Here is a 27784-nt window from a genome sequence, read left to right as displayed (position 1 = left end):
AGACGTATGTTTTCTCATAGAGTTGATGATCGAGAAGAAATGAAATAGCCTTTTGTGCTTTCTATTGTAGAGAGAGTTGTACATGTTCAATCTCTCTCTCAACTTGGTGAAGGCATCTTGACTTCACAATACCTTTGCACACATGCATTAAAACTTGGGGAAGGTATCTTGATTGCATGGTACTCTAGGCTTTTCTTGTGTTATCGTAATGCAAACCAAATAAGATGAAGCCTCACCAGCTTTGCAAGTTCACAAACCGCACAACGTGCGATTAGCGGACCTGGCCAGCCAGCTAGTATTTTTCAATTAATACAAATTCCTTTGGCTGGCGCGCGACGTGGTAGCGCAAAAAATTGAACGGTGTGCGAGAACCTGCCATAGCTCTCGTGCGAGCGAGCAAGCAGGCATGGCCGCTCTGTCCCTGTCCTTGTGGGCAGCTCCCTGTTATTCAAGAGCCTCGCCACCAGGCAACATGCGTCCGTTAAGAGCTCCGCGACAGGCCATTTCTGCGCACCGCCTATCGCCTCCGAATAAGCTTGCCATCATCGCAGCTGCTGCACCAGACGCCAGGCCACCGTCGGCTACCATGGCTTCCATCGCGGCGTGCTTGCTCTTGTCAGTCTGGGCTACTCCCGGTAATCCCGTTGCTTTGCTTTGTCTCGTCGGAGCGTATATATGCTATTTTCATTAACGTATTTGTGCGTTCTCGTAGATCCTCAAAAGGCCAAGAATTACATCCAATCCTCAGTGAGTTTCCAAGTCCCACAACCACTCTTATGGGACTGTCTCTGTAAACATCTTTAAAGTGGGGTAGTTAGGTGGATTATCCTCTCGCCCTCTACAATTAATTTGACTTGGCCATTAAAACCAACTTATACTAGAACTGCAGCATGCCTCAAACCTCCAACCCAAATTGGCCATTGCAACCAGCTTGCAATAGAATTGCAGCAGTCCTCAAAAATCCTCTAGATTGCCCATGAAAGGATCGCCCTGCATTAACAGTCCGCTGTCCAAAGATGGCACTGAAAACAAAATCTTCTACTGCAGTGGCAGATTGTTCTATCTGTAATAATAGCATCTTAACCGGATGTTGAAGCAGAAGCTGTTGACTGGTAAAATGTTACCTCCAACAAAGGTCCATTAGTTCCACCTAATTACCAGCCCTGGAATCTAAAAAAAATGGAACTACCACTAACACATCCAACCTGGCAACATATGTGCCAAAGCTCAGATTGACAGGGAATTGTCACACAAGAAATAGGGTACACAATCCTGGATCACATTATGAAGCAAGAAGATAATTCAGTGATTGTTTCTAGTGAAGATGGCCAAGTTTGGCAATCAATCTTTATATCTTCTAACCATTTCACAAGGCTGGCAAGGTTTGAAATTAACTTCAGAGTTGTGAAACCAAATATTTTGGGTCCTTCTTATAGCAAAAGTGAGATGCTATATGACAGCTATTGATAGTGTTAAATCCATAGATATTCAATTACTAACTTGTTTGAAACAATGTGATGAGGAGATGGGAGCAATTGCAAAATATTGGTAACATTGCAACAAGCTCAAAGAGTGCCATGGCTTATTTGAATCCATAAGCACATGTGATCAAAAGTCCCAGTTGGTTAAGGCCTTTTCATGGTGATGTGCCAGAGGATATATTTGCTAAAATTCAACCTGAGATTGAGAAGCTGGACGAGATTTTGATACTCGAGCAGATTTTGGCACATAAGGAAAGAAAGTTCAAAGGTAAACTTTCCACGAGATACTTTGTGAAATTTCAAAATTATTCACCAATGGATGCCAAATGGATGAAAGAGGATAACTTGGTAGATTATCCTCAGTTGTTGCAGCTTTATCTAGATGCCTTTTCAGTTAGAGCCGACTTTAGTTTGGACTCAATCAGGCTCAGTAGAGTAGGGGTTTGGAGTATTGCCTAATGCTCAAGGGGGAGATAGCACTTCAACACCTCCAGTTATGGATAACTCTCATATGTAGTAGGGGATCTCAGATATATTCAATATGCATTCAAGGTATTGCGATGATAATATGCTTGCTATGTGGTCGCTACTTTTAGTGTACTAGTCACTGTGAAGTGTATGCAGATGAGTATGAGTTTTACCCCAGTATTGGAACTATAGTTTTGCATTAGCTTATGAAATTACATGAATTTTGCCTCAATTTTGAGACAAAAAATTTGATCAGTTTCAGCTTAGTTTTTGATTAGTTTGAAAACTGTTTATCTAGATGCCTTTCAGTTAGAGTTGACTTTAGTTGAGACTCAATCAGGCTCAGTAGAGTAGGGGTTTGGAGTATTGCCTAATTCTCAAAGGGGAGGTAGCACTTCAACACCTCCAGTTATGGATAGCTCTCGTATGTAGTAGGGGATCTCAGATGTATTCAAGGTACTGTGTTGATAATATGTTTGCTATGTGGCCAATACTTTTAGTGTACTAGTCACTGTGAAGTATATACAGATGAGTATGAGTTTCACCCCAGCATTGGAACTATAGTTTTGCATTAGCTTATGAAATTACATAAAATTTGCCTCAATTTTGAGACAAAAAATCCGATCAGTTTCAGCTCAGTTTTTGATTAGTTTGAAAACTGTTTATGGTCACTTTTAGGATAAGTTTAGTATTAATTTTTGCATTGATTGCTGGTCAATTTTTGCAATGAGTCTGTGATTAGTTTGGGCTCACATTTGCAACAATTTGTGATCAGTTCTCAGATCAGCAAGTGATTAGTTTACGATCGGATTATGCTCAGTTTGCAATGGTTTACAACTAGTTCCATGGATAATAGCATGTTAGTGAATGCCATTGATAGTTTTGGCCATGGTTTATGTTGAATTGATATTGTTCTATGGCTGATAGTCAGAACAATTGAGAAACATGAGTTATGGATGCATCCAATGAGTTTCTATCAATGATTTTGGATTGATTTTCAGTTTTATGTTATGTATATGTTGGCTGAAAATTTTCAACAGGTTTAGGATATGTAGCATGGTTAAACAACAATGTGCAATGTTATGACTGTGTTACCTTCTTGAAATTCTAGTGCAGTATGCTTTTTCTTTGGTACAATGTCATGCAATGATTGCAAGGATTTCAAAGGGGAGGTTTTGTCACGAGGACATGAAATTTTGAGATGCTTTAATCTTGTCAATAACATTTGATTAAGATATTAATCAAATATGTAAGGTTGCTTAAGCATATATGATGCACATGGCAATTATTTCATGGTAACAAGGCAAGAACCTTAAGGATACAATAGGGGTATCAAAGGCAAAAGCTGTGATATGCCAACTATGTTGAGAAATCACTTCAATTTACGCACTTTATTTAGGGTTTTACATTGACATCTCCAAAAAGGCTTAGTGTCTACATTTTAGCCACTTTTTCATTGGGTGCCTAGACAATGGTTTGCTACCCTAGACAGCTTATGCTTATAAATAAACAATCATTTCATTCATTTTACCTTCCTCTCTCTCTCTCTCTCTCTCTCAAGTTGTTCTTCACCATCCCACCACTCTTCAATCATTCTTTACTCCTCTTCTTCCATCATCAAACACCTTTCTTTTCTCACTAGCCCCTTTCATTGCCCTCATACCCCTTTAAGAGTACATTGTGGTTTGTGGCTTGTGGTTGCCTTCACTCTTCCTCTTTTGCTTCAGGCGTCTTTTTTTAGTATTAGGCCTTGCATTTGGAGTATCTTTCACTTGGTGTTACCATCCTTAGCTTGGTGTCCATACCCTTTTCCATCAGGCTTCACCTTCATTTGCGTTTTTCAATGTGGAGATCTTCTTTTTACCTCTGGCATCATCATCTCCAGCTTGGCATCAATACCCTTTTCCATTAGGCTTCACCTTCATTTGCATTTTTCAATGTGGAGATCTTCTTCTTACCTCTGGCATCATCATCTCCAGCTTGGCGTCAATACTCTATTTGTTGATTTTTTCCTTTATTTCCATTGTATTACTAGGAGACAGAGATATCTCTATCTTTTTCTCGTATCCACCCACTCTTTTACAGGTTGACACTCCACTTTTCCACAAGCAGATGGATAGGCCATTGGGTGCTCCTCGTTTGATATCACTGGAATCCCCACTAATGCTTGTAGTTATGGACCTTTGCTCCCTACCCTATCGGAGTATATACATCTATTCCTAGGCATTTGTTGTGCCACCTCTTTCTTTTAGACCACAAAGTTTATTCTGCATTGGGTTTTAGATTTTTATGCTAAAGGCAATAAGATGCATCCGATGTGTACTAAGCCGTTTCGAGCCATAGAAGGATTGATTGATACTACGGCCTCTCGTGACTACCGCAATGCGTTATGGAAGTTTCTTGTACTTCTTTTAGGGTTTAAAAAATGCCACCTCAACAATCCATGGTAATGCAATTTGCTTCCCTAAGAGATAGTGATTATTTGCTACCATCTCCTTGGCGGTCCGCTCCTTCGAGAGGCAGTGATTGTTCAACATTTTCCTTTACTTCAGCTCCATAGTTTGCTCCACTAAGAGACGACGACTGTTGCCCAGCTTGAGCCTCATCTTTCCTCACCCTCGACTACTCAAGGTTCAAGAGGCCACCTTTGGGCGTTTGACGTCCCAGATACCTTCTTTGACACGATTGGCGGTACTTCCTTTGTCATTAGATGACTTAGAGTTTGTGATCCATGAGTTTTTAGATTTTCTATTTCTTGTAGAGGGAGTTTCAGAGGGGGATGTACTCTCTTTGTCCTTAAAGAGGGTTTTCACTTCTTCGTCTTTAGAGGGGCCCTTGTACCTCCACCCTCAAGGGGGGTACCTACTCATCATGAAGTTCGTCACTCACCATTTACTCTTTTGGGATTGCTGTCTTCTAGGAGTTATTTCTCCTATTGATGCCCATGATCTTTAGAGACCGTCTAGATTGGGGCCTTGGAGGTTCAACTACGACTTAGTGACGAGACCTTCGAATTCCTTATAACATTTAGAGCTAGTAGTTTCTCTCCTGAGGTGGAGTTAGGTTCTACAATTCATCTCATCTACTGTTCCTTACTACAGGTTACCTTTAAGGTGGCAATGTTGGATCTTTGAGATTCTCATTTTTTTCATCCTATCTCTCTATGCTTCTCTTTCTTCATCCATGTTTGGGCCTAAAAGGGGGTATTGAGAAACCACTTATTTAGTTTATACACTTCATTTAGGGTTTTGTACTAACAACCCTAAAAAGGGCTAGTGTTCACATTTTGGTCACTTTTTCAGTGGGCACCTATACAATGGTGTGTCACTCTAGACAGCCTATGCTTATAAATAGACTGTCACTTCATTCATTCTACCTCCCTCTCTCTCTATTTAGTTATTCTTCACCACCCTACTACTCTTAGTCATTCTTCACCCCTCTTTCTCCGTCATCAGACACCTCCCTTCTCTCATCAGCCCCTTCCACTGTTCTTACATTTCTTCAGGACATTGAGGTTCGTGGCTCGTAGTTGCCTTCACTCTTTCTCTTCTACTTGAGGCATCGTGTTCTAGTATCAGGCCTTGTGTTTGGAGTATCTTCCACTTGGTGTCAGCACCCTTTTCCATTAGGCTTCAACTTCGTCTGTGTTTTTCAGTATGGAGATCTTTTTGCCTAGCGACATCATCTCTAGCTTGGCGTCAGCATCCTAGCCTCACTGAGTGTTCAGATTGAAGGATCATTGTTATTGTTGTTGTTTTACACTGTTTTAGGCCTTAATTTTGGCTTTTGTTTTGTTGATTGGACTTGCTTTGACTACTGCGACTAATTTACAGCCTATTTTAGCATTTATTGTTGGCCAACTTGACATGATTTATGGCATTATTTTTACTTATTTATTCAGGCTTCTCCTCCACATTCATTGACCATTCATTACTTGACTGGTTCTGGTGGAGGGAGAGAAGCGAGTGCCAATGCCTTCACAGCCAGTGACTCACATGTTGAGAAACCCTTCACCCTTCACCCGCAGTTTGCGTTTTTGTGTTTTTGTGTTTTGCGTTTAGGGTTTTCGTTTAGGATTTGTAGCCCCGAAAAGGGGCGCCATCCCAAACTAACTATGCCTATTTATAGGCCACTCTCTCATTCATTCCTCACGGTTGATTCATTCAGTCGGTCATCTCTTCTCTCCAACCTCTCCACTACCCTCACACCCCTTCACGAGGACATTGCGTTTCGTGGTTCGTGGCTGTCTTCATCATCTTCCTTGTGCTATGGTACCCTTATTCCCTTGTATCACATTCACTCCACGATTCAGATCTTCATCATTCCATTCATCAGAGTTTCTTCTCTCTTCTCTTCTCTTCTCCATGTTTGCCGAGTTCACTCTGTGTTCCTCCCCGCCAACCCTACTATCTCGCTGGTACGTCATCTTTTGACATGGTATTAGAGCTGGACTTGCTCACCTAGCAGCGAAGATCCTCCACTCCAGTGAAGGCAAAGACCGGTGGCAGGTTCGGCATCCACTTCTCGTCTTCTTCCGCTGCATCAAAATCTCATTTTTGCAGGTTTCAGCTTGCTGCCCACACCCCTTTCGCGGAGGTCATCGCAGTCTCAGCTGTCCCTTACTGTCATCTACAGTCTGGCGCCTGTTTCTAGCTTTCCACCCGCAATTTGCAGCTGTTTACAGTAGAACGACTGTTGCTGATCACTCTCCATTCAGAAAACAATCTCGTTTTTGCAGATTTCAGTGGTACGTCATCTTTTGACATGGTATTAGAGCTGGATTTGCTCACCTAGCAGCGAAGATCCTCCACTCCAGTGAAGGCAAAGACCGGTGGCGGGTCTCGGCATCCACTTCTCGTCTTCTTCCGCTGCATTAAAATCTCATTTTTGCAGGTTTCAGGTGTTTTCAGCTTGCTGCCCACACCCCTTTCGCGGAGGACATCGCAGTCTCAGCTGTCCCTTACTGTCATCTATAGTTTGGCGCCTGTTTCTAGCCTTCCACCCGCAATTTGCAGCTGTTTACAGCAGAACGACTGTTGTTGATCACTCTCCATTCAGAAAACAATCTCGTTTTTGCAGATTTCAGGTTTTCCAGCTTGCTGCCCACAGCCCTTTCACGGAGGACATCGTAGTCTCAGCTGTCTCTTGCTGTCATCTACAGTCTGGGGCTGTTTCCAGCCTTTCACCCGCAGTTTGCAGCTGTTTACAACAAAGCGGCTGCTGCTGATCACTCTCCATTCAGAAAATAATCTCGTTTTTGCAGATATCAGGTGTTTCAGCTTGTTGCCCACACCCTGTTCGCGGAGGACATCTCAGCTGAAGCTATCCATTGCTGTCTCCATCAGTTGGTGCTTGATTTCCAGCCCTCTTCACGCGGTTTGGAGCTGATTTCGGCTAGACGAATGTTGTTTCTGTGCAGACCTGTTGCCGTACAGCCTGCCATGTCATCACAGTCTTGTTGCCTGCGTTTTTAGTCTTTCTCTCTTCTGCAGGCTGTCCTACCTGCGTTTTTAGTCTTTCTCTCACCTGTTGCTTGTGCTTTTAGTCTTTCTCTCTCCTCACCTGCGTTTTTCTACTGGTTGCTACCTCTTACTGTTGGTCACATCCTCCTCCCAGTAGCAGCTCACTTCTAGCCCTTCACACTGCCCTCACACCCCTTGAGGCGGACATTGCGGTTCGTGGTTCATGGTGGTTAACCTCTTTCTTTTTTAGGTTGCCACATCGGTACCATGGTGTCTCCACGGACAGACTGCCAGTCTACTGGGTGTTCCTACTGCAGTACGAACGGTCATCCCACCGAAGACTGTCGACATCGACCTTTGCTCCCCACCCCTCCGGAGTACATGCGTCTTCCACTAGGCACTCCTTGTGTCACCTCTCCTTTTTGGGCCACAGAGATCGTTCTTCATAGGCTATCAGAGTACTATGATCAAGGCAATAAGATGCATCCGATACACACTCAGTCCTTTCGAGCAGATGGAGGATCGATTGGTGCTATGACCTCCTAGAAATCGTCGCAATGCCCGCGACAATCTTCTCCCACCTATTTTCGGGTTCAGTGGCTACCACGGCCTGTAGTTTTGCAGTCCGCTCCATCGAGAGAGTGATTGTTTGATACCGTCTTCTCATCAGTCTGCTCCTTCGAGAGAGTGGCTGCTCGACTCCTTCCCAGTCTACTCCACTGAGAGACAGCGACTGTTGCCCACCTCTTACTCATTCTGAGCCCACCCTTCCCCACCCTCGACTACTTAGGTTCGAGAGGCTACCTCTAGGAGCTCTTCAGCGCCCCAGATACCTTCTTCGGCACGACTGACGGCACTTCCTTCGACATTACACATTTCGGAGTCCGTGATCCATGAGTTTTTGGATTTCCTATCTACTTCAGAGGGGGATTCTGAGGGGGATGTTATTTCTTTGCCCTCAGAGGGGGCATCTACTTCTTCGACTTCAACGGGGGCCCTTTCACCTCCCACTTTAGAGAGGAAACTTACTCCACATGAAGTTCTTCATCCATCCTCTACTTTCTTGGGGTGGCTGTCTTCGACTAGTCATCTCTTCTACTGATACCCAAGATCTTCAGGTACCACCTAGATCGGGACCTTGGAGGTTCAGCTACGACTTGGTGACGAGGCCTTCGTATTCCTTCCAGCATGGATGCACGGAGCTAGTGGCTTCTCTCTCGAGGTTGAGTTTCGGGTTCTCCAGTTCACTCTGTTTCCTGTTCTTTACTGCAGGTTCCCTTTGCGGTGGAAATCTTGGATCTTAGGGATCCTCTACATCTTCTTGCCTTGGTCACTTGGTCAGCATGGAGCCACCTCTCGAGATTGAGTACGTGCATATCCTTATGGTTCTCGGCACTACACAAAGTCCGACATTCCTCCTATGCATTGCATGTTTTCATCATCTTTGTACTAGGGCACTTGGGCAAGTGAACAATTTCTCCACGAGGGACATTGTCCAAGTGGCACCTGTTGAATGAGCATTCTTCAGCATGTAGCATTGCATCTCCACCTCACTCTTCTCTTGTTCCCCTTTTTGGGCCTGAGAGGGGGTGTTGAGAAACCCTTTACCCTTCATCCGTAGTTTGCGTTTTTGCATTTTTGCGTTTTGCGTTTAGGGTTAGTAGCCCCAAAAAGGGGCATCATCCTAGACTGACTAGGCCTATTTATAGGCCACACTCTCATTCATTTCTTACGGCTGATTCATTCAGTCCGTCACCTCTTCTCTCCAGCTTCTCCACTACCCTCACACCCCTTTAGGAGGACATTGCGGTTTGTGGTTCGTGGCTGTCTTCATCATCTTTCTTGTGCTACGGCACCTTTGTTCCCTTGTATCACATTCACTCCATGATTCAGATCCTCATCATTCCATTCATCAGAGTTTCTTCTCTCTTCTCTTTTCTTCTCCATGTTTGCCGAGTTCACTCCGTGTTTCTCCCCGCCAAACCTATTGTCTTACTGGTACGTCATCTTTTGACACCACATTGATTGTGTATTGTCTCTCGGTATATGGATTTCATTTTCGGAGTATCTTTTTGCTTTTGAGTTCCTTGTGTAGCGTTCTTTTCTTTAGCAATGTTTCTATTTCTCTTTTCATTGTCTCTTGTGTTCAGTAGTTTATTACAGCAATTTTCCACACGCTTCCATCATGGCATCCACTTTTGACATGGTATCATCAGCACTTGCGTTTTGGCGTTTTGCTCGTGTGCAAGGCTGTGCAATAGTATTTTTAGGCCGGTTTTGATTATTTTTGGTCTGTCTTCTCACTGTGTGGTACACTGGTTAGCTTTGGAGAGGGTTCACGTGCATCCAGTTGTCGTGTTCTCATCAGTACACTCTGGTTACTATTGATCTTTTCTCTATGTGTTTTCTTTACTGCTTCAAACTTGTGCAATCCTTGTGAGTTTGTATTTTTGGTATACTTTTCTCCCTGAAAATCCCTTACCTTTCTTCATCTTTTGTGTATCTCCCTCCTCGTGGCTCCTCTGGCATCTCCTCTTGATGTTTAGCATGCCGACATTATTTCTTCATCTTCAAGTGTTATGTTGGAGACTTTTTGTGTTCAACTTTAGGTTTTTGTGAGGATGCTATCTCTTGGTGCTTCAAATGTTTCCAGTTCAAAGAGGGGTGGCATATTACAGAAGAAGAAGAAGAAGAAGAAGAAGAAGTCTCAGTGCTATTATTGTAGCAAGAAGGGACGTCTCCGGAAGGACTGTAGAATATTAGTAGCTTTGCGACAGGAGTAAGTATGGACGGCGACGACACGTGACGACTCTCTCAGTGAGTCTCTCTCTTCTCCAAGTCTAGGTTTTGGTTCCATCTATGTGGCTGTGGCGATGGCTACAGGGGTCTCCCTTCCAGGCTGCTAGTACAGGTGATAGGGTCATCCTTACAACTCTGGAGTGCCAGAGAGGGAGTATGAGAGGGTGGTGAGATGGGGTAGGTGAACCTTATCTATATAGGTATATAGGTGTATAAGTTCCAGAGAGGGGTTTTCCTGACGCATTGATTGAAGTTTAAAATCTTGGAGATGGGATTGTCATCTAGGTTCATGATGAGTTATTTATTTTATAGAGAGCAGTCTTGGCTCCTAGTCTGAGCTCACACGAGGGGATACTTTGGCAATCTGGTCAAAGGTGGGAAATCCATGGTCACATATGTTGAGTGGCATTTTTGACAAGATGGTCTTGTATGCTATTGCAAGACATTGTTGACAGATATTGAGAGTTGCGAGGATTTTTCTCTATTTTCAAGTGTTGATACAATCAACATCGACATCAGGTTCTCTCTGAGACACCATGGTGGTCACTTGCGCACCCACTACTTGGATATGCATGGTTCTCCTCTGGTGGTCCTTGTATGTACTATGATGGGATATTATTATTGTATATTCTATTGTATCAGATCACCCATGCTGAGTGAGAGAGTGTTAGCAGATATGTTAGTTCATGGTTGAGTTTGTGCATGTTAGTGGGCTAGGGCACTAGGACATTTCCTAGATTATTTAGGCTTTTTTCCAAGCATTTAAGGATGGCTATTTTAGTATTTATTGCTGGCCAACTAGCGGTAAATGCTGGCCGATTTGACATGATTTATGGCATTATTTTTACTTATTTATTCAGGTTTCTTCTCCACATTCATTGATCATTCTTCACCTGATTGGTTTTGGTGGAGGGAGAGGAGTAGGTGCCAGTTTCTTCATAGCTAGTGACTCACATCGGTTCTGTACTATCTGATATCTTGGTATATGGATTCCATTTCTTGAGTATCTCTTTGCTTCTGAGTTCCTTGTGCAGTGTTCTTTTCTTTTGCAGTGTTTCTTTTTCTCTTTCCTTTGCCTCGTATTCAGCAATTTATTACAGCAGTTTTCCCTACGCTTCCATCACTACATCCACTTTTGACATGGTATCAGATTTTAGGATCATTGTTCCTACTATTGTTTTACACTATTTTAGGCTTGAGTTTTGACGTTTTGTTTGCTAATTGGACCTATGCTGACTGCTGTGACTAATTTACAGTTTGGGTGTCCATCTTCTAATAATTTTCGGCCTATCTCCTCAGCATTTTGTAGACTGCCATTTCGTTTTCAGCCTTTTGGGGTTGTTTTAGGGTTGAGGATATGTTATTACCGACCCTTCCAAATCTGCATTTTGGTGTTTGCTGCCTGCGTTTTATTGATCAGCACTTGCGTTTTGGCTTTTTGCTCCTGTGCAGGATTTTCAGGCTGGTTATTTTGGTTTGTCTTCTCACTGTGTGGCACATTGCTTAGCTTTAGAGACAGTTCACGTGCATCCGGTTGTCGTGTTCTCATTAGTACACTCTGGTTACTATTGATCTTTTCTCTATGTGCTTTCTTTACTGCTTGAAACTTGTGATCTAGTAAATTTTTAGAAAGCTTGGCAATGGAATCAAGAGGTAAGGCCACATGTCGTGTTTGATTAGTGTAATACTACTCACCTAATTGAAGGACATACTTTTGTTGTGAGACAAAAATACTCTCTCTAGATCGATCTACCTTCATCCCCAAGAAATAAGACAATTGATCAAGGTTGGTTATCTCGAATATGGAACAAAGCTAGGCCTTTATATCCGGTATGGTAGCAAAATCTAAGCTTGTGATAAATAGATCATCAATATATGGAAGGATATAGTTGATCCCCTTTGAAATAGATTTTACATATAAGTTTGGGTTGTAAGGGTTAGAAGGGTAACCACGAGACTCGAGTACTAAGAAACTCATCCATCCTATGTAACTAGGAGCACGAAAGATCCTATCTTTATGGTCGGCAGAAGGAAATCCAAGAGGTTGCTCCATGTAGATTTCCTTCTCTTAAGTAATTATTCAGACAGGCACTTTTGACATCCATATGATAGAGCAGCTAGCTATGTTGAGTGACTAGTATAACCAATAGACGGAATGATATTAATTGTGCAGTGGATGCGAAGGTCTCATGATAATCTATACTATGTTTTTGTTGAAAACCTTGCAAAAATAAGCGAGCCTCGTATTTGTCCAATGTTCTATCAGCTTTCAATTTAGTCCTAAAAATCCACTTAGTCCCGATGACTTTCTTGTGGCTCATTATAGTCCACCAAAGTCCAAGTCTCATTTTAGTTGATACTCTAAAGCTTCTTTTTCATGGCCTCATGCCATTGGGGATTTTTTAGAGCCTTCTGGTACAAAATGGGTTATAATTTGCTATAAAGATAGATGCAAATGACGCTAGGTACAAGTTGAGTAGATCTTCTAGGGCCCTTCGAAGTGGAATCTGGTGGAAGGATACCTGGATCTTGCATGGTCTATTGGTACCAACGAGGTAACACATCTCGTGGAGGCGCCTTGGATACTAAAGAGTTTGTAGTTAGGTGGGTCAAGAGCAGGTAACAGACTTGGCTCAGAAGACACTATCTCTAATTTAATAGATGGAGAAATTAGCTCAAAGGATGGTGCAGTGGATTGCTTTATATTCCTCTCATAAAAAATGACATCTCTCTGAATAAAGTGATTGTTGGTTTGAACAAATGATAGACTTTTGTATTGGAGGAATATCCAATAAAAATGATGTTGAGAAGGTATGGATCTAGAGCATGGCTATGGTGAATGGAACACCAAGACAATGTTCATGACGACATAGACAAGAAGTTGACTGTTACTCAAAGTGAATTAGGTTTTAAGATGGAAGTTTAGACTTATAAACACAATCTTGAGTATGACACTGACTATGACTGAAAGAACAAAGTATAATAGTATTGCATTGAAATAAGAACTAAGTACATGCTTATGTAGCCTTTGGATTGTTCCACTCTCTTCACTGTGCTTATGGGATACAAAGCATCTCTTTCTAGAGCATACATCATTTGTCATATCTTTCAACATCGCCCTTCAAATGGTGAGTTCCTATACTTGCTAGCTTTTGTTCCCCTTACATGATGACATGGCTTGGGAGACTAGCCCATAGGTAGCTTAATTAAGTTAAAGCTTGAAATTACATATCTTTGGCAAGGGTTTTTACAAAACAACATCCACTAAGGGAAACAAAATCCACTATGGGAAAGATACAATGAAAATTTCTTTAAAACAATCTATCAGAGTTGTTGTTAATAGTGAAAGCATCTTCTTCATCTTCTTCATTCATGAACTAATTTTGATGGTTACCATTTTGCACCTATTGTGCTCTTTTCCTGTGGAAACATTCATTGGCCATGTGCCCACTTATCACAATAATGACATGTGACCCGATCCTTGTTGTTGGTGTTGAATCCTCGTCCATGTTCTTTTGCTCCATAAGTTCCCTTGGTGTGTGTACAAGAGATTGTCCTTTGAGATGATTTCTTTTGTATCCTTGTTTTTAAGTTTACTTTCTCCATCAAGTAGAGAGTACTCAATGTCTTTGAGTGAGAGATTAGGAACATTACTGAGGGTAGACACAAGGTTCTCATATGGTTCTTGATTTACACTTGCTAGTAGCACTGCTATGACTATCCTTTACATCCAGCTTATAGAACTGCATGAGTAGGTTTACTTTTGAGTTTTTAGCTTGAGTTCCAAAGATCTTGGCAAGCTCATCCCATGCCTTTTTTGCATCTTTGATGCTTGAGATATGGTGCAATACATCATCAAATAGTCCCCAAGCAATGATGCCTAGAGCCTTGTTGTTCATCTTTTTCCACTCTTTTGTCTTGAGCCGGGACTTCTTCAATGAATCCGTCCTCAAATAGATCCCAAAGGTCTTTCCTCATGAGATGGTACATTGTCTTTTTTTTCTAGGTGTGAAAGCCTTCATCATTGAATTTGGCTATTTGCTTAAGTTCAGACATTTTGAAGGAGGTCTTATTGTGAGTATACTCAGGTAGTGTCTATCCTTGAACAATGAGATTAAGGCTTACAAGGGATTTAATCAATTGGGCATTCCACATTAAAAATCTTCATGTTTGTCATTACAAGAACTGAGGTAAAACTAGCAAATGAGTTATTCTTGAATGTGCTAGAAACCCAAGTGGCAAGATGCACTAGATAAGTATCAAGAGAGGCTATCTTGATGAGCCTGATGTTTATGCATTAAGAGTGGTAGTGCATGTTGGCCCACAAAGATCAATATGAATCAATCTTAGAGCTGCCTTAGCTCAATGTGTGGTTTGTTGAGGAAAACCGTGGTTTTGTTTCTTGGGTTGGTAGGCTTGATAGATATCTTTGGATAGTTTCAGGCGAGGAAGGCCCTTAACCATCTAACATTGTGATAACTCTTAAAGAGAATCATATTCGAGATATCTAAAGTGTTGATACTAAAGATGCTCATTGTTCGTATGCTTTTGTGTGGTGGCTACAGCTTGGAAGTAGTGAAACTCTGAACCCTTAAGTTTGAGAGTCTATGACCTTGACTGTTGTTGTAGTAAAGAAAATTGCTCGCCCCAATTGTTGCCAAAGCCGTTGAACAGATAAAAGGTTTATCCCAAGCTAGGGACATAATCGTCCAATGAAATGAGATTTTTGTTCTCAGTAGCAAACTTGGCGCGACCTAGACCAGGGATCTTGATCGAGGAGGAGTTGTGGAGCTAAAAATTCATTATCCACTAATTGGCTCTTTAAAACATGCCCAAAACATGTTAGTTATAAAAAATCTCATTAAACAAGGAGTGATTCTAGAGATTTTCTGTATGTGCAAAATCCTAATTATGATACTTTTGCATCTATAAATAGACAGATTGCCCACAATTTAGCCCATCATTGTCTTGCAGGTTTCAGCCACATTAGTCCTCTTTCATCTATTGTCTAGCTTTGAGCAACTGCCGCTATGTAGTCTACAGTTGCCACTCAGCCTCCCACTGTTGTTGGTGATTAGCTGTCATCATCTTCAAGTAGTTACATTGTTGTGTTTACTAGTTTCAACCCTAGAGACTACTACGTTTTTGGTTTCGAGTTTGCTACTGTTTTATTTCTAGCATTAGCTTGATATGCATTTGCATCTATAGTAGGTCGTTTTTGTGTTTTCAACACTTTTTTTCATTAGCCTTTGCTCCGACTAGTGGTTACTGTACTTGGGATTTGTCTCCGGTGGATGACACATGTTGATACCTCCCTTAGCCTACTCCCATGAGAGCGATTGGTTGTTGGGCAACTTTGCCCTTGAGTATCTGGTACATTCTTTCCTTCATTTACAACATTCATTCATTCAGTTCAGAGTTCTCTCTCTTCTTTGTTTGTATTTATGTTTTTTGCAATATGCATTTTGCGTTTAGGATTTGTGTTATTGTGTTACTATCGGAGTTATTGTGTTTTAGTCGTGTTTATACATTTTGTGTTTTCTTTGTGCAAACCGTGGCATATCTTCGCATAGTATTAGAGCCTGTGCTCTTGTAAAGAGTATCTTGTAGATATTAAGGAGGCTTATGCGTGATTGATTCATAACGTCTTAGACCACTTCTCCTTGGGTTTTCATGAAGTCTTATCAATCTTTTCCATGATTGGAGGCCTTGAGGAGACACTATGGTCTTGGCAAGAAAGATGACATGCTACCTTCACCTTCATCTTCTTTTTCTTCTGTTGTTTCCGATTAGAGTCACATGACAGAAGAGGAGTTTGAAGAGTACTTGTGCATCACGTATAGCCGGGTTTACGTCCCTCCTATTAGCTTTGTGACTAAATCCGGACTAATTGGTGATGTTGGTCACCGATCATGGAGGACATATGACATTTGGGACAATTGGCAAATCATTTTTTTCATCTTAGCTAGGCCCAGTGTTCGTATAACCTCTTTGAGTCATATGAATCAAAACCCTCTCTTGGTCTCCTTTTAGTGCGTAGGATTCATATAATTTTGAGTATGTCAATTTTAATCGAGGAGGCTCTAGACGCAGACATACATATACATGTATACTTGAAACTGTATCTTCTTTTTTTTTGAGCATGGAGTTGGCACTTTTTTATCTAGGATTACACTCAACTTCTTCATCCAGCACATTGGGAGTTGGGTCTTTCATCTTTGCTCCTAGTTCATTCTCTTTCTGTATATTCCATGTCGCCTATCCTCAAGTAAATGCCACTTTGCACATTGGCACATTATAAGGGAAAATGCCACCCTTTAACACAATGCCTTCCACATACCCACATGCGAGTACTTCTTTTTACCTTGGGACGGTTGTGATAGGCATCCCTCTCACTCTCAAGGTCACTCACCCTTCATTCCTCGACCTTCTTGATGCAAGAATTTCTATCCTTTGCCCATGATACCTCGCCATATACTCTATGGGTCACTTCTATGCAAGGATTTCCATCTTTTGCTCCATGTGTCCCTCTTTTTCCTCCATGGCCTACTTATATGGTCACCATGTCCATGCCCACATTTGGATCCACCTTGTGCACTTTTTGCATACGTGGTGGGCACTTTGGGATTAATTTCCATGTGTATTCCACTGTTCCACCCTATCCCCCCTACCCACATTATCCTTCTTACAACACTACAACTCTTGTTTGCTATGGCCAAGAATGCCTTCATGAATAAGACTTGTATCAATGGGTCCAATTTCACTATTTGGTCGAACTTCATGCAACAAGTGCTTGAATCTCAAGGACTTTGGGACCTAGTAGTTGGTCTGGAGTCTATGCCGTACCCTTGACTAGCTCACCCTAAGCACATTCACCGTCAGTGGAGAGCTTGTAATGCTATAGTCAGTGTTGAGCTTATATAGGGGTTGCTTCTTGAGTTTCACTCTCAGTTACAGCATTCTTCCCTTGTAACTATGCATTGGAGTCATCTCATTGAACACTATGTGGTGAGAGATCACATTTGACGTATCAATCTCGATTTTGAGCTTTAGGAGTTTTCCATTAAGGAAGGGGATGATTTGAAAGTCAAGTTGACTGAATAAAGACGGTTACTGGTTGAGATTGCCACTACTGGCTCTCCGAAGTTAGATGATGATTAGGTTACATTCTTCTTAAACAAGCTCCTTGAAAAATACTTCCACTTCATTCAACACATTATCTTGTTGTTATGATTGCCAACCTTCTATGAGTTCGATTGTTAGCTCTTGTGTTACACGAGGCTGCACAATCAAGTCAACAAGAAGTCCTCCATGTACTCTTATTTAGAGAGACTTCTTTGCAAGTGAAAATCGGAGGTGGCAAGAACTCTCAAGATGCTTATTTTGACATGCTATTAGAGCATTGTTGCTTATTTTGACATGGTATTAGAGCATACTTGTTATTTTTTACAAGGACCACATACGGGAATGTATGGGACGAATCCCTATGGTATGTAGTAGCCAATGCATGGTTCTTAACACCCAATGTATCTAGGTATGTCAGATGGAATGTACAATTCCATGTATGGTAGCATAGGCATATGATGCCTAGGGCACAAAGTTGGCCATATGGAAATGTATCTACACCCTTTGGGACTGTTGGAGCACAAGAACTTAGTGTTGGTCATGTAAATGCATGTGATAGTGCTGGTTATCATGGAAATACAACAAGCATAGCCTTTTTGTGGTAGCCTATTTATGACAATTTGGCTTCCATAGGTTTGGTAAAGGACTATGATGAGGATAGTTGGTTGTCATAGATGCGCTTTACAATTTGCAGAGGGTAATTATGTATTGCTGCGTTTTGAAAAGACAAGGCTAGAAAAGATGAAGGGCAATGAGAGATTGTACCCGTAACCCAAAGTGGAGTATGACATACTATGGGCCATTCCAAGTGTTGGAGATGATTAGTGTTGTATGTTATAGGCTGAAATTGACTCCACATTGGTGGATATACAATGCCTTCTATGTGAGCTTATTGAAGCCTTTTCATGGTAATGTGGCAGAGGATGTATCTATTGAAAGTCACTTTGAAGTTGATGAGTTGGACCATGGATGAGAATTGGTATTTGAACAGATATTGGCACACACAAAGTGAAAGATGAAGGATAAGGTTTTTAAATGGTATTTGGAGAAATTTTAGAACTATTCACCAATGGATGCCAAATGGATGGAGGAGATGACTTGCTAGGCCATCCTCAGTTGTCGTAGCTTTACCTTGATGCTTTCCAGCTAGAGGCGGATCGGGCTCAATCAGGTTTAGTAGACAAGGGTCCAGAATATTGATTGGTGCTTGTGAGGGAGTTAGCACCTTTGCTCTTGAGTCCTTAGTGATGGACAGCTCTAGATGTAGTGGATTTCGGATGTATTCAGCATAAATTCAGGGTATTGTAGTTGACAATTTGTTTGCTAGGAGATCACTACTCAATGTACTATTTATTATGTTTGATATGCATACGGTATGGTTTTTTATTTGTAGCTATGGAACTATACATTTGCATCACTTTATACTTAGTGTAGCATCAATTATGATCGGCATTGGATCATTAGTTTTTAATCATTACAAACTATTTATCTTATATTGTATTTGTGGTAAATGGTTAGTAGGTTTCAATGGTATTCAATTGATTATATGGACAGCAGCATCTGTTAGGATGCCATTGATGTTTCAGCCATGGTTTATGCTTGCTTTATGCTATACTGTTGTTTGGTTTTATAGATAAGTTGAGCTCATGAGTAATGTATACATCCCATGATATTCTGGCAATGCTTTTGAGATTCTTGGTGAGTCTTATGTTATGTTATGTTCGTTGGTAATTTTCAGCATGTGTTTGGCAGTAGCGTGATTTGGTAGCAGTGCCAATGTTGTCTTTATTGATGCCTTGTGGAAATTCTAGTGTAGTACTTTGCTTTTGATACATGTGATAGTGCAATTGGGGAAAATTGCAAGGATTTCAAGGGGTAGGGATACCATGAGGATGTGAAAATTTGATTGCTTTACTTAACATTTTGTTTAATTTTTAATTAAATATTTAAGTATGTGTTGCGTATGTGAAGTGCAAATGAGATTATTTCATATTTACAAGCCAAGGATTGGAGGAAATCAGTGGATGTCAAAGGCAAAATTTGTCTTAAGTAATGTTGCACAGATACTAGGTGGTATTTGGTGCTAGAAATTGACCTTAGACATTTTATTAGCCATAAGTGTTAGTTGGTGACACTAGGGATTTGGCATTTAATGGTACTTAATGCCAATTTGGAAGCTAAATAAGTCTTGGGAACACTTGAGAGATGAATTGGCCTAGCCAATTTAATTGTGGTTAGTTTGTCTAATTTTCTGGGTACTAAAATTAATTCAATAATGTAGATAATGCTGGAAAATGGGATTAGAAGGTTACCAACTTGGCAAAACTTGGCATTATCTACATTATTAAAAATTAATTCAGTAATGTAGATAATGTTGGAAAATGGGATTACAAGGCTATCAACTTGGTAAAACTTGCCCATGCAAGTGAAAAAGATGTTTTAAGATTGAGAGAGAGAGAGAGAGAGAGAGAGAGAGAGAGAGAGAGGGTCATTCTAGTCTTAATTGCTCTGTGGAATGTGAAAGGTATTTCTTCGGGCAGAAAACAGTATCGGTTGTGGAAAGTGGTGCTAGCTGGAAAATGGGATGTTTTCTGTGTTGTGGAGCATAAACAGCATGCTTTGGCTGAATCTTCATATGTATATAAGGATTGTGCAGTTTTCTTTAGTGGTTGTCCTCCGCACAGATCGGGAGTTATGTTGGCTGTTAAATTCTCCCTACAACCATTGTTGGTCTCTCAAGACCCATGTGGCCGATTTTTGATTCTTGAAATAATTTATGAGGGTGAGGTTTTGTGGATGGTAGGTGTGTATGCTCCTTCTAATGCAAGGGAACGCCATCAGCTTTGGGAAGACCTGCACTGCCTTGCCATGGCTTGTCCAGGCTTTGTTATGGGGGATTTTAATGCATGTGTTTTTGCAGAGCAATCGACCTCTCCGCATTCGGTTATGGATGGTCCTGAGGGACAGGCTTGGGATGCTCTTGCAGCGGCATTTTTGAAACAGAACATGTGGTCCTAGATATATCCATCACAAGCTAGATACACTTATCGTTCTTTTCAGCATCCAAACACTTGGGCCCGACTAGATAGGATATATATCTGTCAAAGTGACTCTTTTCTTCCTACAGTCATCGATATGCGCGTGGAAAAATAGCATGTTTTGTTAGATCATTACCCTTTGGTCTTGGAAATGAGCCATAGACCTGTTCATGCATTTAAGGCTCTCCTTGCCTGTTTGCCTCTTCTGTTTAATCAATCTTTGTTGCAACACAATCAGTTTTTGGCAGGTGTTCAGCAATTGATAGCCTCTTTTAGCTCCAGGGTCCTCTCTGGGTGGAAGCATGGGCGGTTTTTAGGGATAATGCCCAAGCGTTATCCCAACAATATGGTATTCAGCATGCTTCCTTGTTTCGAGCTGAATTGCAATATGCTCAATCCTTGTTAGCTCATTCCTTGTCTCTGTGTCAGACTGGGAACTCTAACAATGACTTGCTCACATGCATTGAATGGTTGAAAGGCAAGGTCCAATCTCTTTAGGAAGAGGAATATGCAAAATATAAACTGTTGGCCAGAGCTGAAGCTTTACATGATAATAACTGTCAAACTCATCAATTTTTTGCTCGTCTGCATCAGAAATATGCCTGGGAAAATATTGTGTGCTTAAAAGATGGGCAAGGTGATATGGTGACCGATCCTACCTCTATTATTCGGATGACTGTTGACTTTTATAGGGCCTTGTTGGGTCCGCAAGAGATTCTTTCCGATGCTATTCTCTCGGCTCAAATATATATTTGTGACCTGGTTAGTAATCAGGTCAAACCAAAATGGGTGAATCTAATGGAGGCTGATATTTCTAAAGATGAAGTGGAAGAGGTGTTGTCTCACTTGCTTAGAAGGAAAAGTCTAGGTTGGGATGGGCTTCCTAATGAGCTGTTTTCAGCCCATGTGCAACTGCTTAAGGACCCATTAACTTGCTTGTGTCAGCAGGTGTAGAACTCTGGTATGATGCCTATGGATTGGAAGATTGTTGTCATTAGATTGTTGCCCAAGGTTCCCTCTCCGACCTCTTTGAAACAATGGAGACCCATTTCTGTTATGGGATCATTATATAAAACCTTCTCCAAAATTATTGCCAACAGATTGCAAAAAGTTTTTTCGCTCCTCATTCATCCACGTCAATATGGTTTTATTAAAGGTCAGAATATTATGCACAACATTTTGAATGTTTAGCTCGGAATTGACTATGCCAAAGCTTCTAGCCAGTAGGTTGTTATGCTTCAGCTGGATAATTGAGAAGGCTTTTGATCATGTCAGCTGGTCTTTTTTGCGGCAATTAATGTCTACAATGGGTTTTGGGCCCCGTATGATTTCTCTAGTTGATACTATCAGTCAGGGTGCTGTGGCCCATATTGCTCTTAGTGGAGGGATTATTGAGGAAATTGCCTTATCCTAGTCCCTTCGGCAAGGCTGTCCTCTTAGCCCTTGGCTGTTTGCTTTGGTTACTCACCCCATGCTCTCATTACTGGATAAGTTGGCAGCTCAAGGTGAGACAGTTGGCTTAACTCTTCCTGGCAGTGACCAGCTTGTGGGTCAATCTTTGGTGGATAATTCTTTTATGTTCCTTAAGGTGGATGGTATTAATGTTAACCGGGCAATAGTGGCCTTGAATCTTTTTGCTTTGGCATTGGGTCTTCACATTAATACTCAGAAATTCACCCTTCTCTCTTTTACGGAGAATGATCTGTAGGCCTTGGGCTGGAATGGAATTACGATCACAAGGGGCAATATAACCAGACACTTGGGATACCCTATTGGTGTGGAGGTTGCTCCCCGAGCCTTGTTGGATTGGATGGCCTCTTGAATTCATGACAGGTTCATGTATTGGAAATCCCAGAGTTGGCCACTACATGTTAGACTAAAAGTGGCTCCATGTATAATGATCAGTATGATCTCATTCTTTTTGCCACTACTTCCTTGGACATAGAAGTTCATTTTGGATTTGGTTCAGCCTATTAGATTTATGCTCTGGAAAAAGAAATGCAATCGTTTGGGACATGTATGGATCTCCTGGCAGCATGTCACAACTCCGAAAAGGATGGGGGGGTGCAGCTTTGCTAGATGTCAATTTGCATATGGTCGCTTTGAGGCTTTCCCTATTGCAGAGTCTATGTACTCAGTGTCATCCTTGGTCAGACATTGCTAAATTCTTCATAGAAAAGACTGACATTTCTCATGGTAGCATGGTTGTTCATGCTTCCTGGTGGCATGTGCTTAATTCTATGAGGCCTTTAAAGGTTTCCCAATCTTTTCTTCTTTCTCATTTGATAGCTTCTTGGCAGGAGGTGCTTCGTTTTGCAGTTTGGCGTCCCCCTGATATTCATAAAGAGGAAAATTCGTTGCAAGGAGAAATACTGGCTTGCTCAAGGTTATTGGATTAGCCACAAAAAGATTTGAGCGAGACAAGTTCAATCGAATGGCTAGGTTGGGGTTGAAGACAGTCCGTGATGGTGTTATTCCTGGGCAGGCCCGTCTTTATTCCTTTAGGCGTATTTGTCAGTACTTTTGGGTGCCTCGTGGATACAGGGACATTTGGTCATCCATACAGGAAAGTCTTCAGAGGTTCTTTCCTTTGCCTGTATTAGAGCCATTGGATCCTTGTCGTGACTGGATGTTTGTGCTTCCTAATGATTTTGGGAAAAGGTCAGCTAATCAGATATATCATCAGATGGTGGAAGCCAAGAGATGGGTCATGGGGAAAGTGAATAGGTTATGGCATCGTAGGGACAGTAAAAAGAAGTGGTGGGAAAGATTTATCCAGCTTTGGAAGTCTAAGGTCCCGTATTAGGGAAAAGTGTTCATGTGGCGGCTACTCATTGGGGGTCTTCCAACGGGCGAAGTGCTCCGTGCCCGAAAGATCTCTGTTGGGCGTTGTGTTTTCTGCACTACGTGTGATGAGACATTGCTTCACCTCTTTGTCTCCTGCCTTGTTGCGCGACAAATCTGGAATTTAATTTCGCGTGTCCGGTTCTCGGTGACTCAGCACTGCCTATTAGTTGGTTCGTGGATTATGGGAGATATGTCCTCTATGCCCTCTTTTAGTTGAGATTGTTCCTGCCTATTTCATTTCCTTAGACGGACAGCCCTGTGGCATATATGGCGTACTCGCAATGCCTTTATTTTTGATTCAGCATCGGGGATCCATGGGCATGTGGCCCGTGTGCGGGGAATAGTGTTGTGGCAAATCTCCTCTATGATGTTAGCGGACTTGGTTCTTCCGGATATTGCTGCTCCTTGGATGGCGATTGTTTGCTCTACTCCAGCTGCTCCTTCTGTGTGATCTGATAGTACTGTTCATGTAATAGGTTGTTCTGGTTGTTCTAATAGCCTGTAGGCCTCATGTAAATATTAGTTACACAGAGAGTGAGAGAGACAAAGTATGCTGACCTCTTGGTCTGATGTAATAGAAAATAACTGCTACATACAGAATGTTGACATGATGGTCTTATGTAAACATTCACTATCTAATTCAATTATCTTCACGAAAAAAAAAGAGGGTCATTCCTGTCTTGTACAAGTTGAGAGAGAGAGAGAAGACTGCCATAGCTGCTACAACTATTGACAGGCCATTTCCAACCAGCAAGAGACCCTCCGCGCAACATGAGTAGTCACAATTTGATAAAAATCAATATAATTTTCGATAGAGAGACGATAGTAGAAAGATAGAAAGAGAAATTTGTATTAGAGTTTAAAGGAAACAGAGGAGTAGCAAATAGCGCAAAAGTAAGATACATTTTGTGTTGAAAATTTTTTGTTTTTTATTTTCAAAGACTCATATCTCCAAAACAATGAAAAATTGGACCGAGCTTACGAGACGACAAAATATTCTCCTCGACCTTCTCTTCGAACTTTGTGAGAAGAACTTTGACCAAATTTTGCTCCTTTAATCACAAATCAGCTTTCAAAATAGATCTTATGCCTAAAAGTTAGAAAAAATTTGATAAAGAATTTACCATCACCAAAATTTGTCAATACACTTAAAAGGACTTAAAAATAATTTTCAAACACCATCTATACACATGTCAAAAAAAAGTTCAAAATGACTTTATTAGGGCATGTGACATTCTCCCCTTCTCCCAAAAACTTTGTGCTCAGAGTTGGAGGATAGTAACCTTCACAAAACAATGCACATGCTTGTAGACAAAGTTCAGGTAGCAAACTTGAGGGTTGCACAATCTTCTAATTATCACAAGGACGGGTTCAATAGAGCCCTTTAGCCACCAAAACAAATTTTGGGTAAGCAAAAACAAACTAGGGTTTTCAATTTTTAATCAACCTCCTCTTTTCATTAATGGTTTTTCAAAACAAATATTTAAAACTGAGGCTTTTGAAATGTTCAATCCAACCTTATTAAGGTAATTAGAAATTAACTCACATTCAAGCACCTAGACATGGGTCATTACATACACATACACTGCACCTACATGTAGCATATTCCTTTAGTTCACCATCATACCACTTGGATGTATGTAAATCATGTGCATATCTATTGAAATGTCTATTTCTTCTCTTTTATTTGTGCATGTGTGCATCATGGCCAAGAGGTTCTATAAAAAGAGGAGTTTTTCTCACTCTATTCTGGTGTAACTCACTCTTTACAACATGGGTAGTAGTAAAGAGTCAATAGTGTAAAAAATGAAAGAGCGGTGCTACATTGATCTCAATTTTGAATAAGGCCAAGGAAATTGAAAGCTTGAAAAAAAATTCATTAAAGACATGAAAATATATATTTCCAAGTTCATTAGAGTAGCCAAGCCTAAGGATTGTGTAACGTGTCCACCTATTCCCTTCAGGATACGTCTTAGCAGTCCATCGGAAAGGAGGTCTAGAAAGCTCCGCCCGGCACTCCCATGGAATGTCACGGGGTTTGCGATCTAGGACTTTCCGCGTTTGCTACATAGCGGAAGTATTCTGGCCGTTCCCACTTAGGACGACCTGAATCAGGGTTTCCCCTATTGGTCATTTCCTAAACGGCAACTAGTGTCGAACCCAAGCGAACTACTTTACGCGGAAACGCCAGGGCCGAAGCGGATTCACGCTGCACTTGGTTCAAGGAGAATGGGAAACAAGAGGGATGCAAGGCTCGACCTCTCTGCCATAAGGCATAGTCTCATTCCGTTTCCCTAAAACAACATAAATCCAGGATTATTATCACCTAGACTATAGGTCAGCGCCTTTGCTATTCATTTCCTTTGAAATGACCTTCTTGCTGTCCATTATGATTGAGAAAAGTTCCCGGCCAACCGGGACCACCCATCCGTAGGATGGACCCATGGCCACATCCACCGCACTTTCCTCAGGTTGTTTTAGTTGTCTACTTACCTATCACATTTAGTTGGATATGCATCAAGCAGCTTTCTTAATTAGCCCGTTAGGCACCGGTTCCTTCACGTAATCTTAGCACTTGACATAGAAAAGCAAGGTGAAACAAGTTCCTTTTCAACAGGTTATCATATTTATCCTTGGAATACATTTATAAAGTCAAGCCTGTAGGCTTATCCATAATCCGCCCGAAGGCTATCCAGCAATCCACAGGGATTACTAATACAAGATTCCGTCCGTAGACTAGTATGCGGGCCTCGAGATCCAATCCCGAGTCACGTTGGCCTCTTGTGCAGGGCCTAGAAGGCAAGGGATTTACGGCCAAAGCCCCCTTGGCATCCAAGCATCCTCCTGCTCCAAGTAGCGCTCAACGAAGAGACCTCACGCGGCGGGTTCGGTCAACCTTCCCGGCGCGGCTAACAACCCCCTTGGTTAGGGTCAGGCAGACAGTCGGGGGTAACTGAAGCTGCCTCTCCCTTAAGGCCTTCAACTTGAAGCATTAAATATATTTCCCATCCTTTAGTTCCTTGAGCAAACAATGCAAACAGTGCTTTCTAAACTGTTACAAGTACAATCAATTCCAGTAGTCGTTTATTTGGCCAACTGCTAAGGAGTGAATCCTTCTCTCCGAATGCATCCAGCATTCGATCCGGGATCAATTTCAACTTGGCAAATTCCCCAAGGGATTGTTTGTTAACCCTTATGTCCTTGGGTCATGGCTGTACCCTATTAACCCAACTTAACTAATACCTTAAGTTCTATTAACAGAAAATATGTTGCTCCAAATTATTGATTGGTCCTTTGCTTCCAAGCAAATATCTAATCCCCTTATCTTGGTCACTTTTCCCAAGAAAGGTGCTATATCAAGATGACTACTTATCCTCTTGCAAGATAAACTTGCGTAAGAATCTGCCAATCTCATTCCGAGGAATTACCATTGAACGGCATCTTCACATCGTCGGTCCTAGGGTTCCAACTCAAACCGAGTTTCATCTTTTTAGCGAGCGATCCTTAGGGTAGAAACCCTAGATCATTTCTTGCAAGTATGCCCTATTGTCCCTACATTCCGTGAATGTGGGCAGGTCTTTAGGGTATGAGAGTTTCAACTTGGCAATGAGAGCGATTAGGTCACGTCCTCAATGTGCTAAACCCTAGTTAGCACTTGGGATATGTTGCATCGATTTAACCATTCTTAAGCGAGTCCTTTGCGGTTTAGATGTTTAGGGTAAAACAATGTACTTGTCTATTCCTAAAGATATTGTCTTGATCGAAGGGGGAAAAAAGCTAGTTGCATTACAATACCATTCTCGTAAGCACACGATTCATTACCCACGTATGATTAGATTTACAAACCTTAACTTTTTTGGTTAAGATCAAAGCGTATGTTAAGTTACGGCATAATTTTCATTGATGCATTCACGATTCATACTGCTAAGCTTTTAGGGTTTATGTTAAAACGAATCATGCAGCCTTTTCCTAACTTCATTTTTGAATGAATTATTCATACGCTGAATGAGCATTACACAACCTTTCGTAACTACTTACATAGTTGATTGAGATTTATGCCAATTGACCAGAGTTTAATCTATTTCATGCAGCCGTAGAATCATTTCCATGTCTTATAAATTTCTACGATTGTTAGCAATCTTCTTTAATGAATCATTGCGAAGAAAGAGATGTCTAATAATGCGACATGCGATTTAATCTTTCCATGCATAATCGAAGTGTACTACAATAATTTCGACTTTGTAATGATGGTCATTAGTTGATCTAGATTCATTACTTTGCAATGTATAAAAACAACTTGCTAAGAATGCATAGACATCTTATGTTCCTTTTTTTTCGTTCGTTTCATTGAAAAATACAAATGACCGATTCTTCAATCGTGAGTTATTTCCTTTAAAATAGCCAATGTATTTTAATCGCAAAAGTGCATCTTACTACCGTGAATTAACCATGTATAATTGCAATATTTCGATGTAAATCAAAAATAGGAAGAAAACCTGGACTTGTGGGTTCGGTGAAATGAATTAAGATGTCTTCATCTCGAGATAAAATGGGGATATTGATG

At 41.3% G+C, this 27784-nt stretch overlaps 1 protein-coding gene across 1 annotated transcript in view; it reads left to right on the top strand.

Annotated features, from left to right (window-relative positions):
• The first annotated feature begins 249 nt into the window (after window positions 1–249).
• Window positions 250–27784, top strand: part of LOC148021960 (uncharacterized) — a 67868-nt gene continuing 40333 nt past the window's right edge. The window contains exon 1 of the mRNA XM_087696683.1: window positions 250–635. Within this exon, the coding sequence (XP_087552809.1) occupies window positions 407–635 (229 nt within the window). The 5' untranslated portion in view covers window positions 250–406. The remainder of the gene's footprint in view (window positions 636–27784) is intronic.

This window comes from Lygodium microphyllum, chromosome 17, assembly GCF_053477565.2.
Source record: "Lygodium microphyllum isolate KBCC chromosome 17, Lygodium_microphyllum_v1.1.10, whole genome shotgun sequence".
NCBI classification, from domain to species: Eukaryota; Viridiplantae; Streptophyta; class Polypodiopsida; order Schizaeales; family Lygodiaceae; genus Lygodium; species Lygodium microphyllum.
This window is presented reverse-complemented; position numbering and strand designations above follow the sequence as displayed.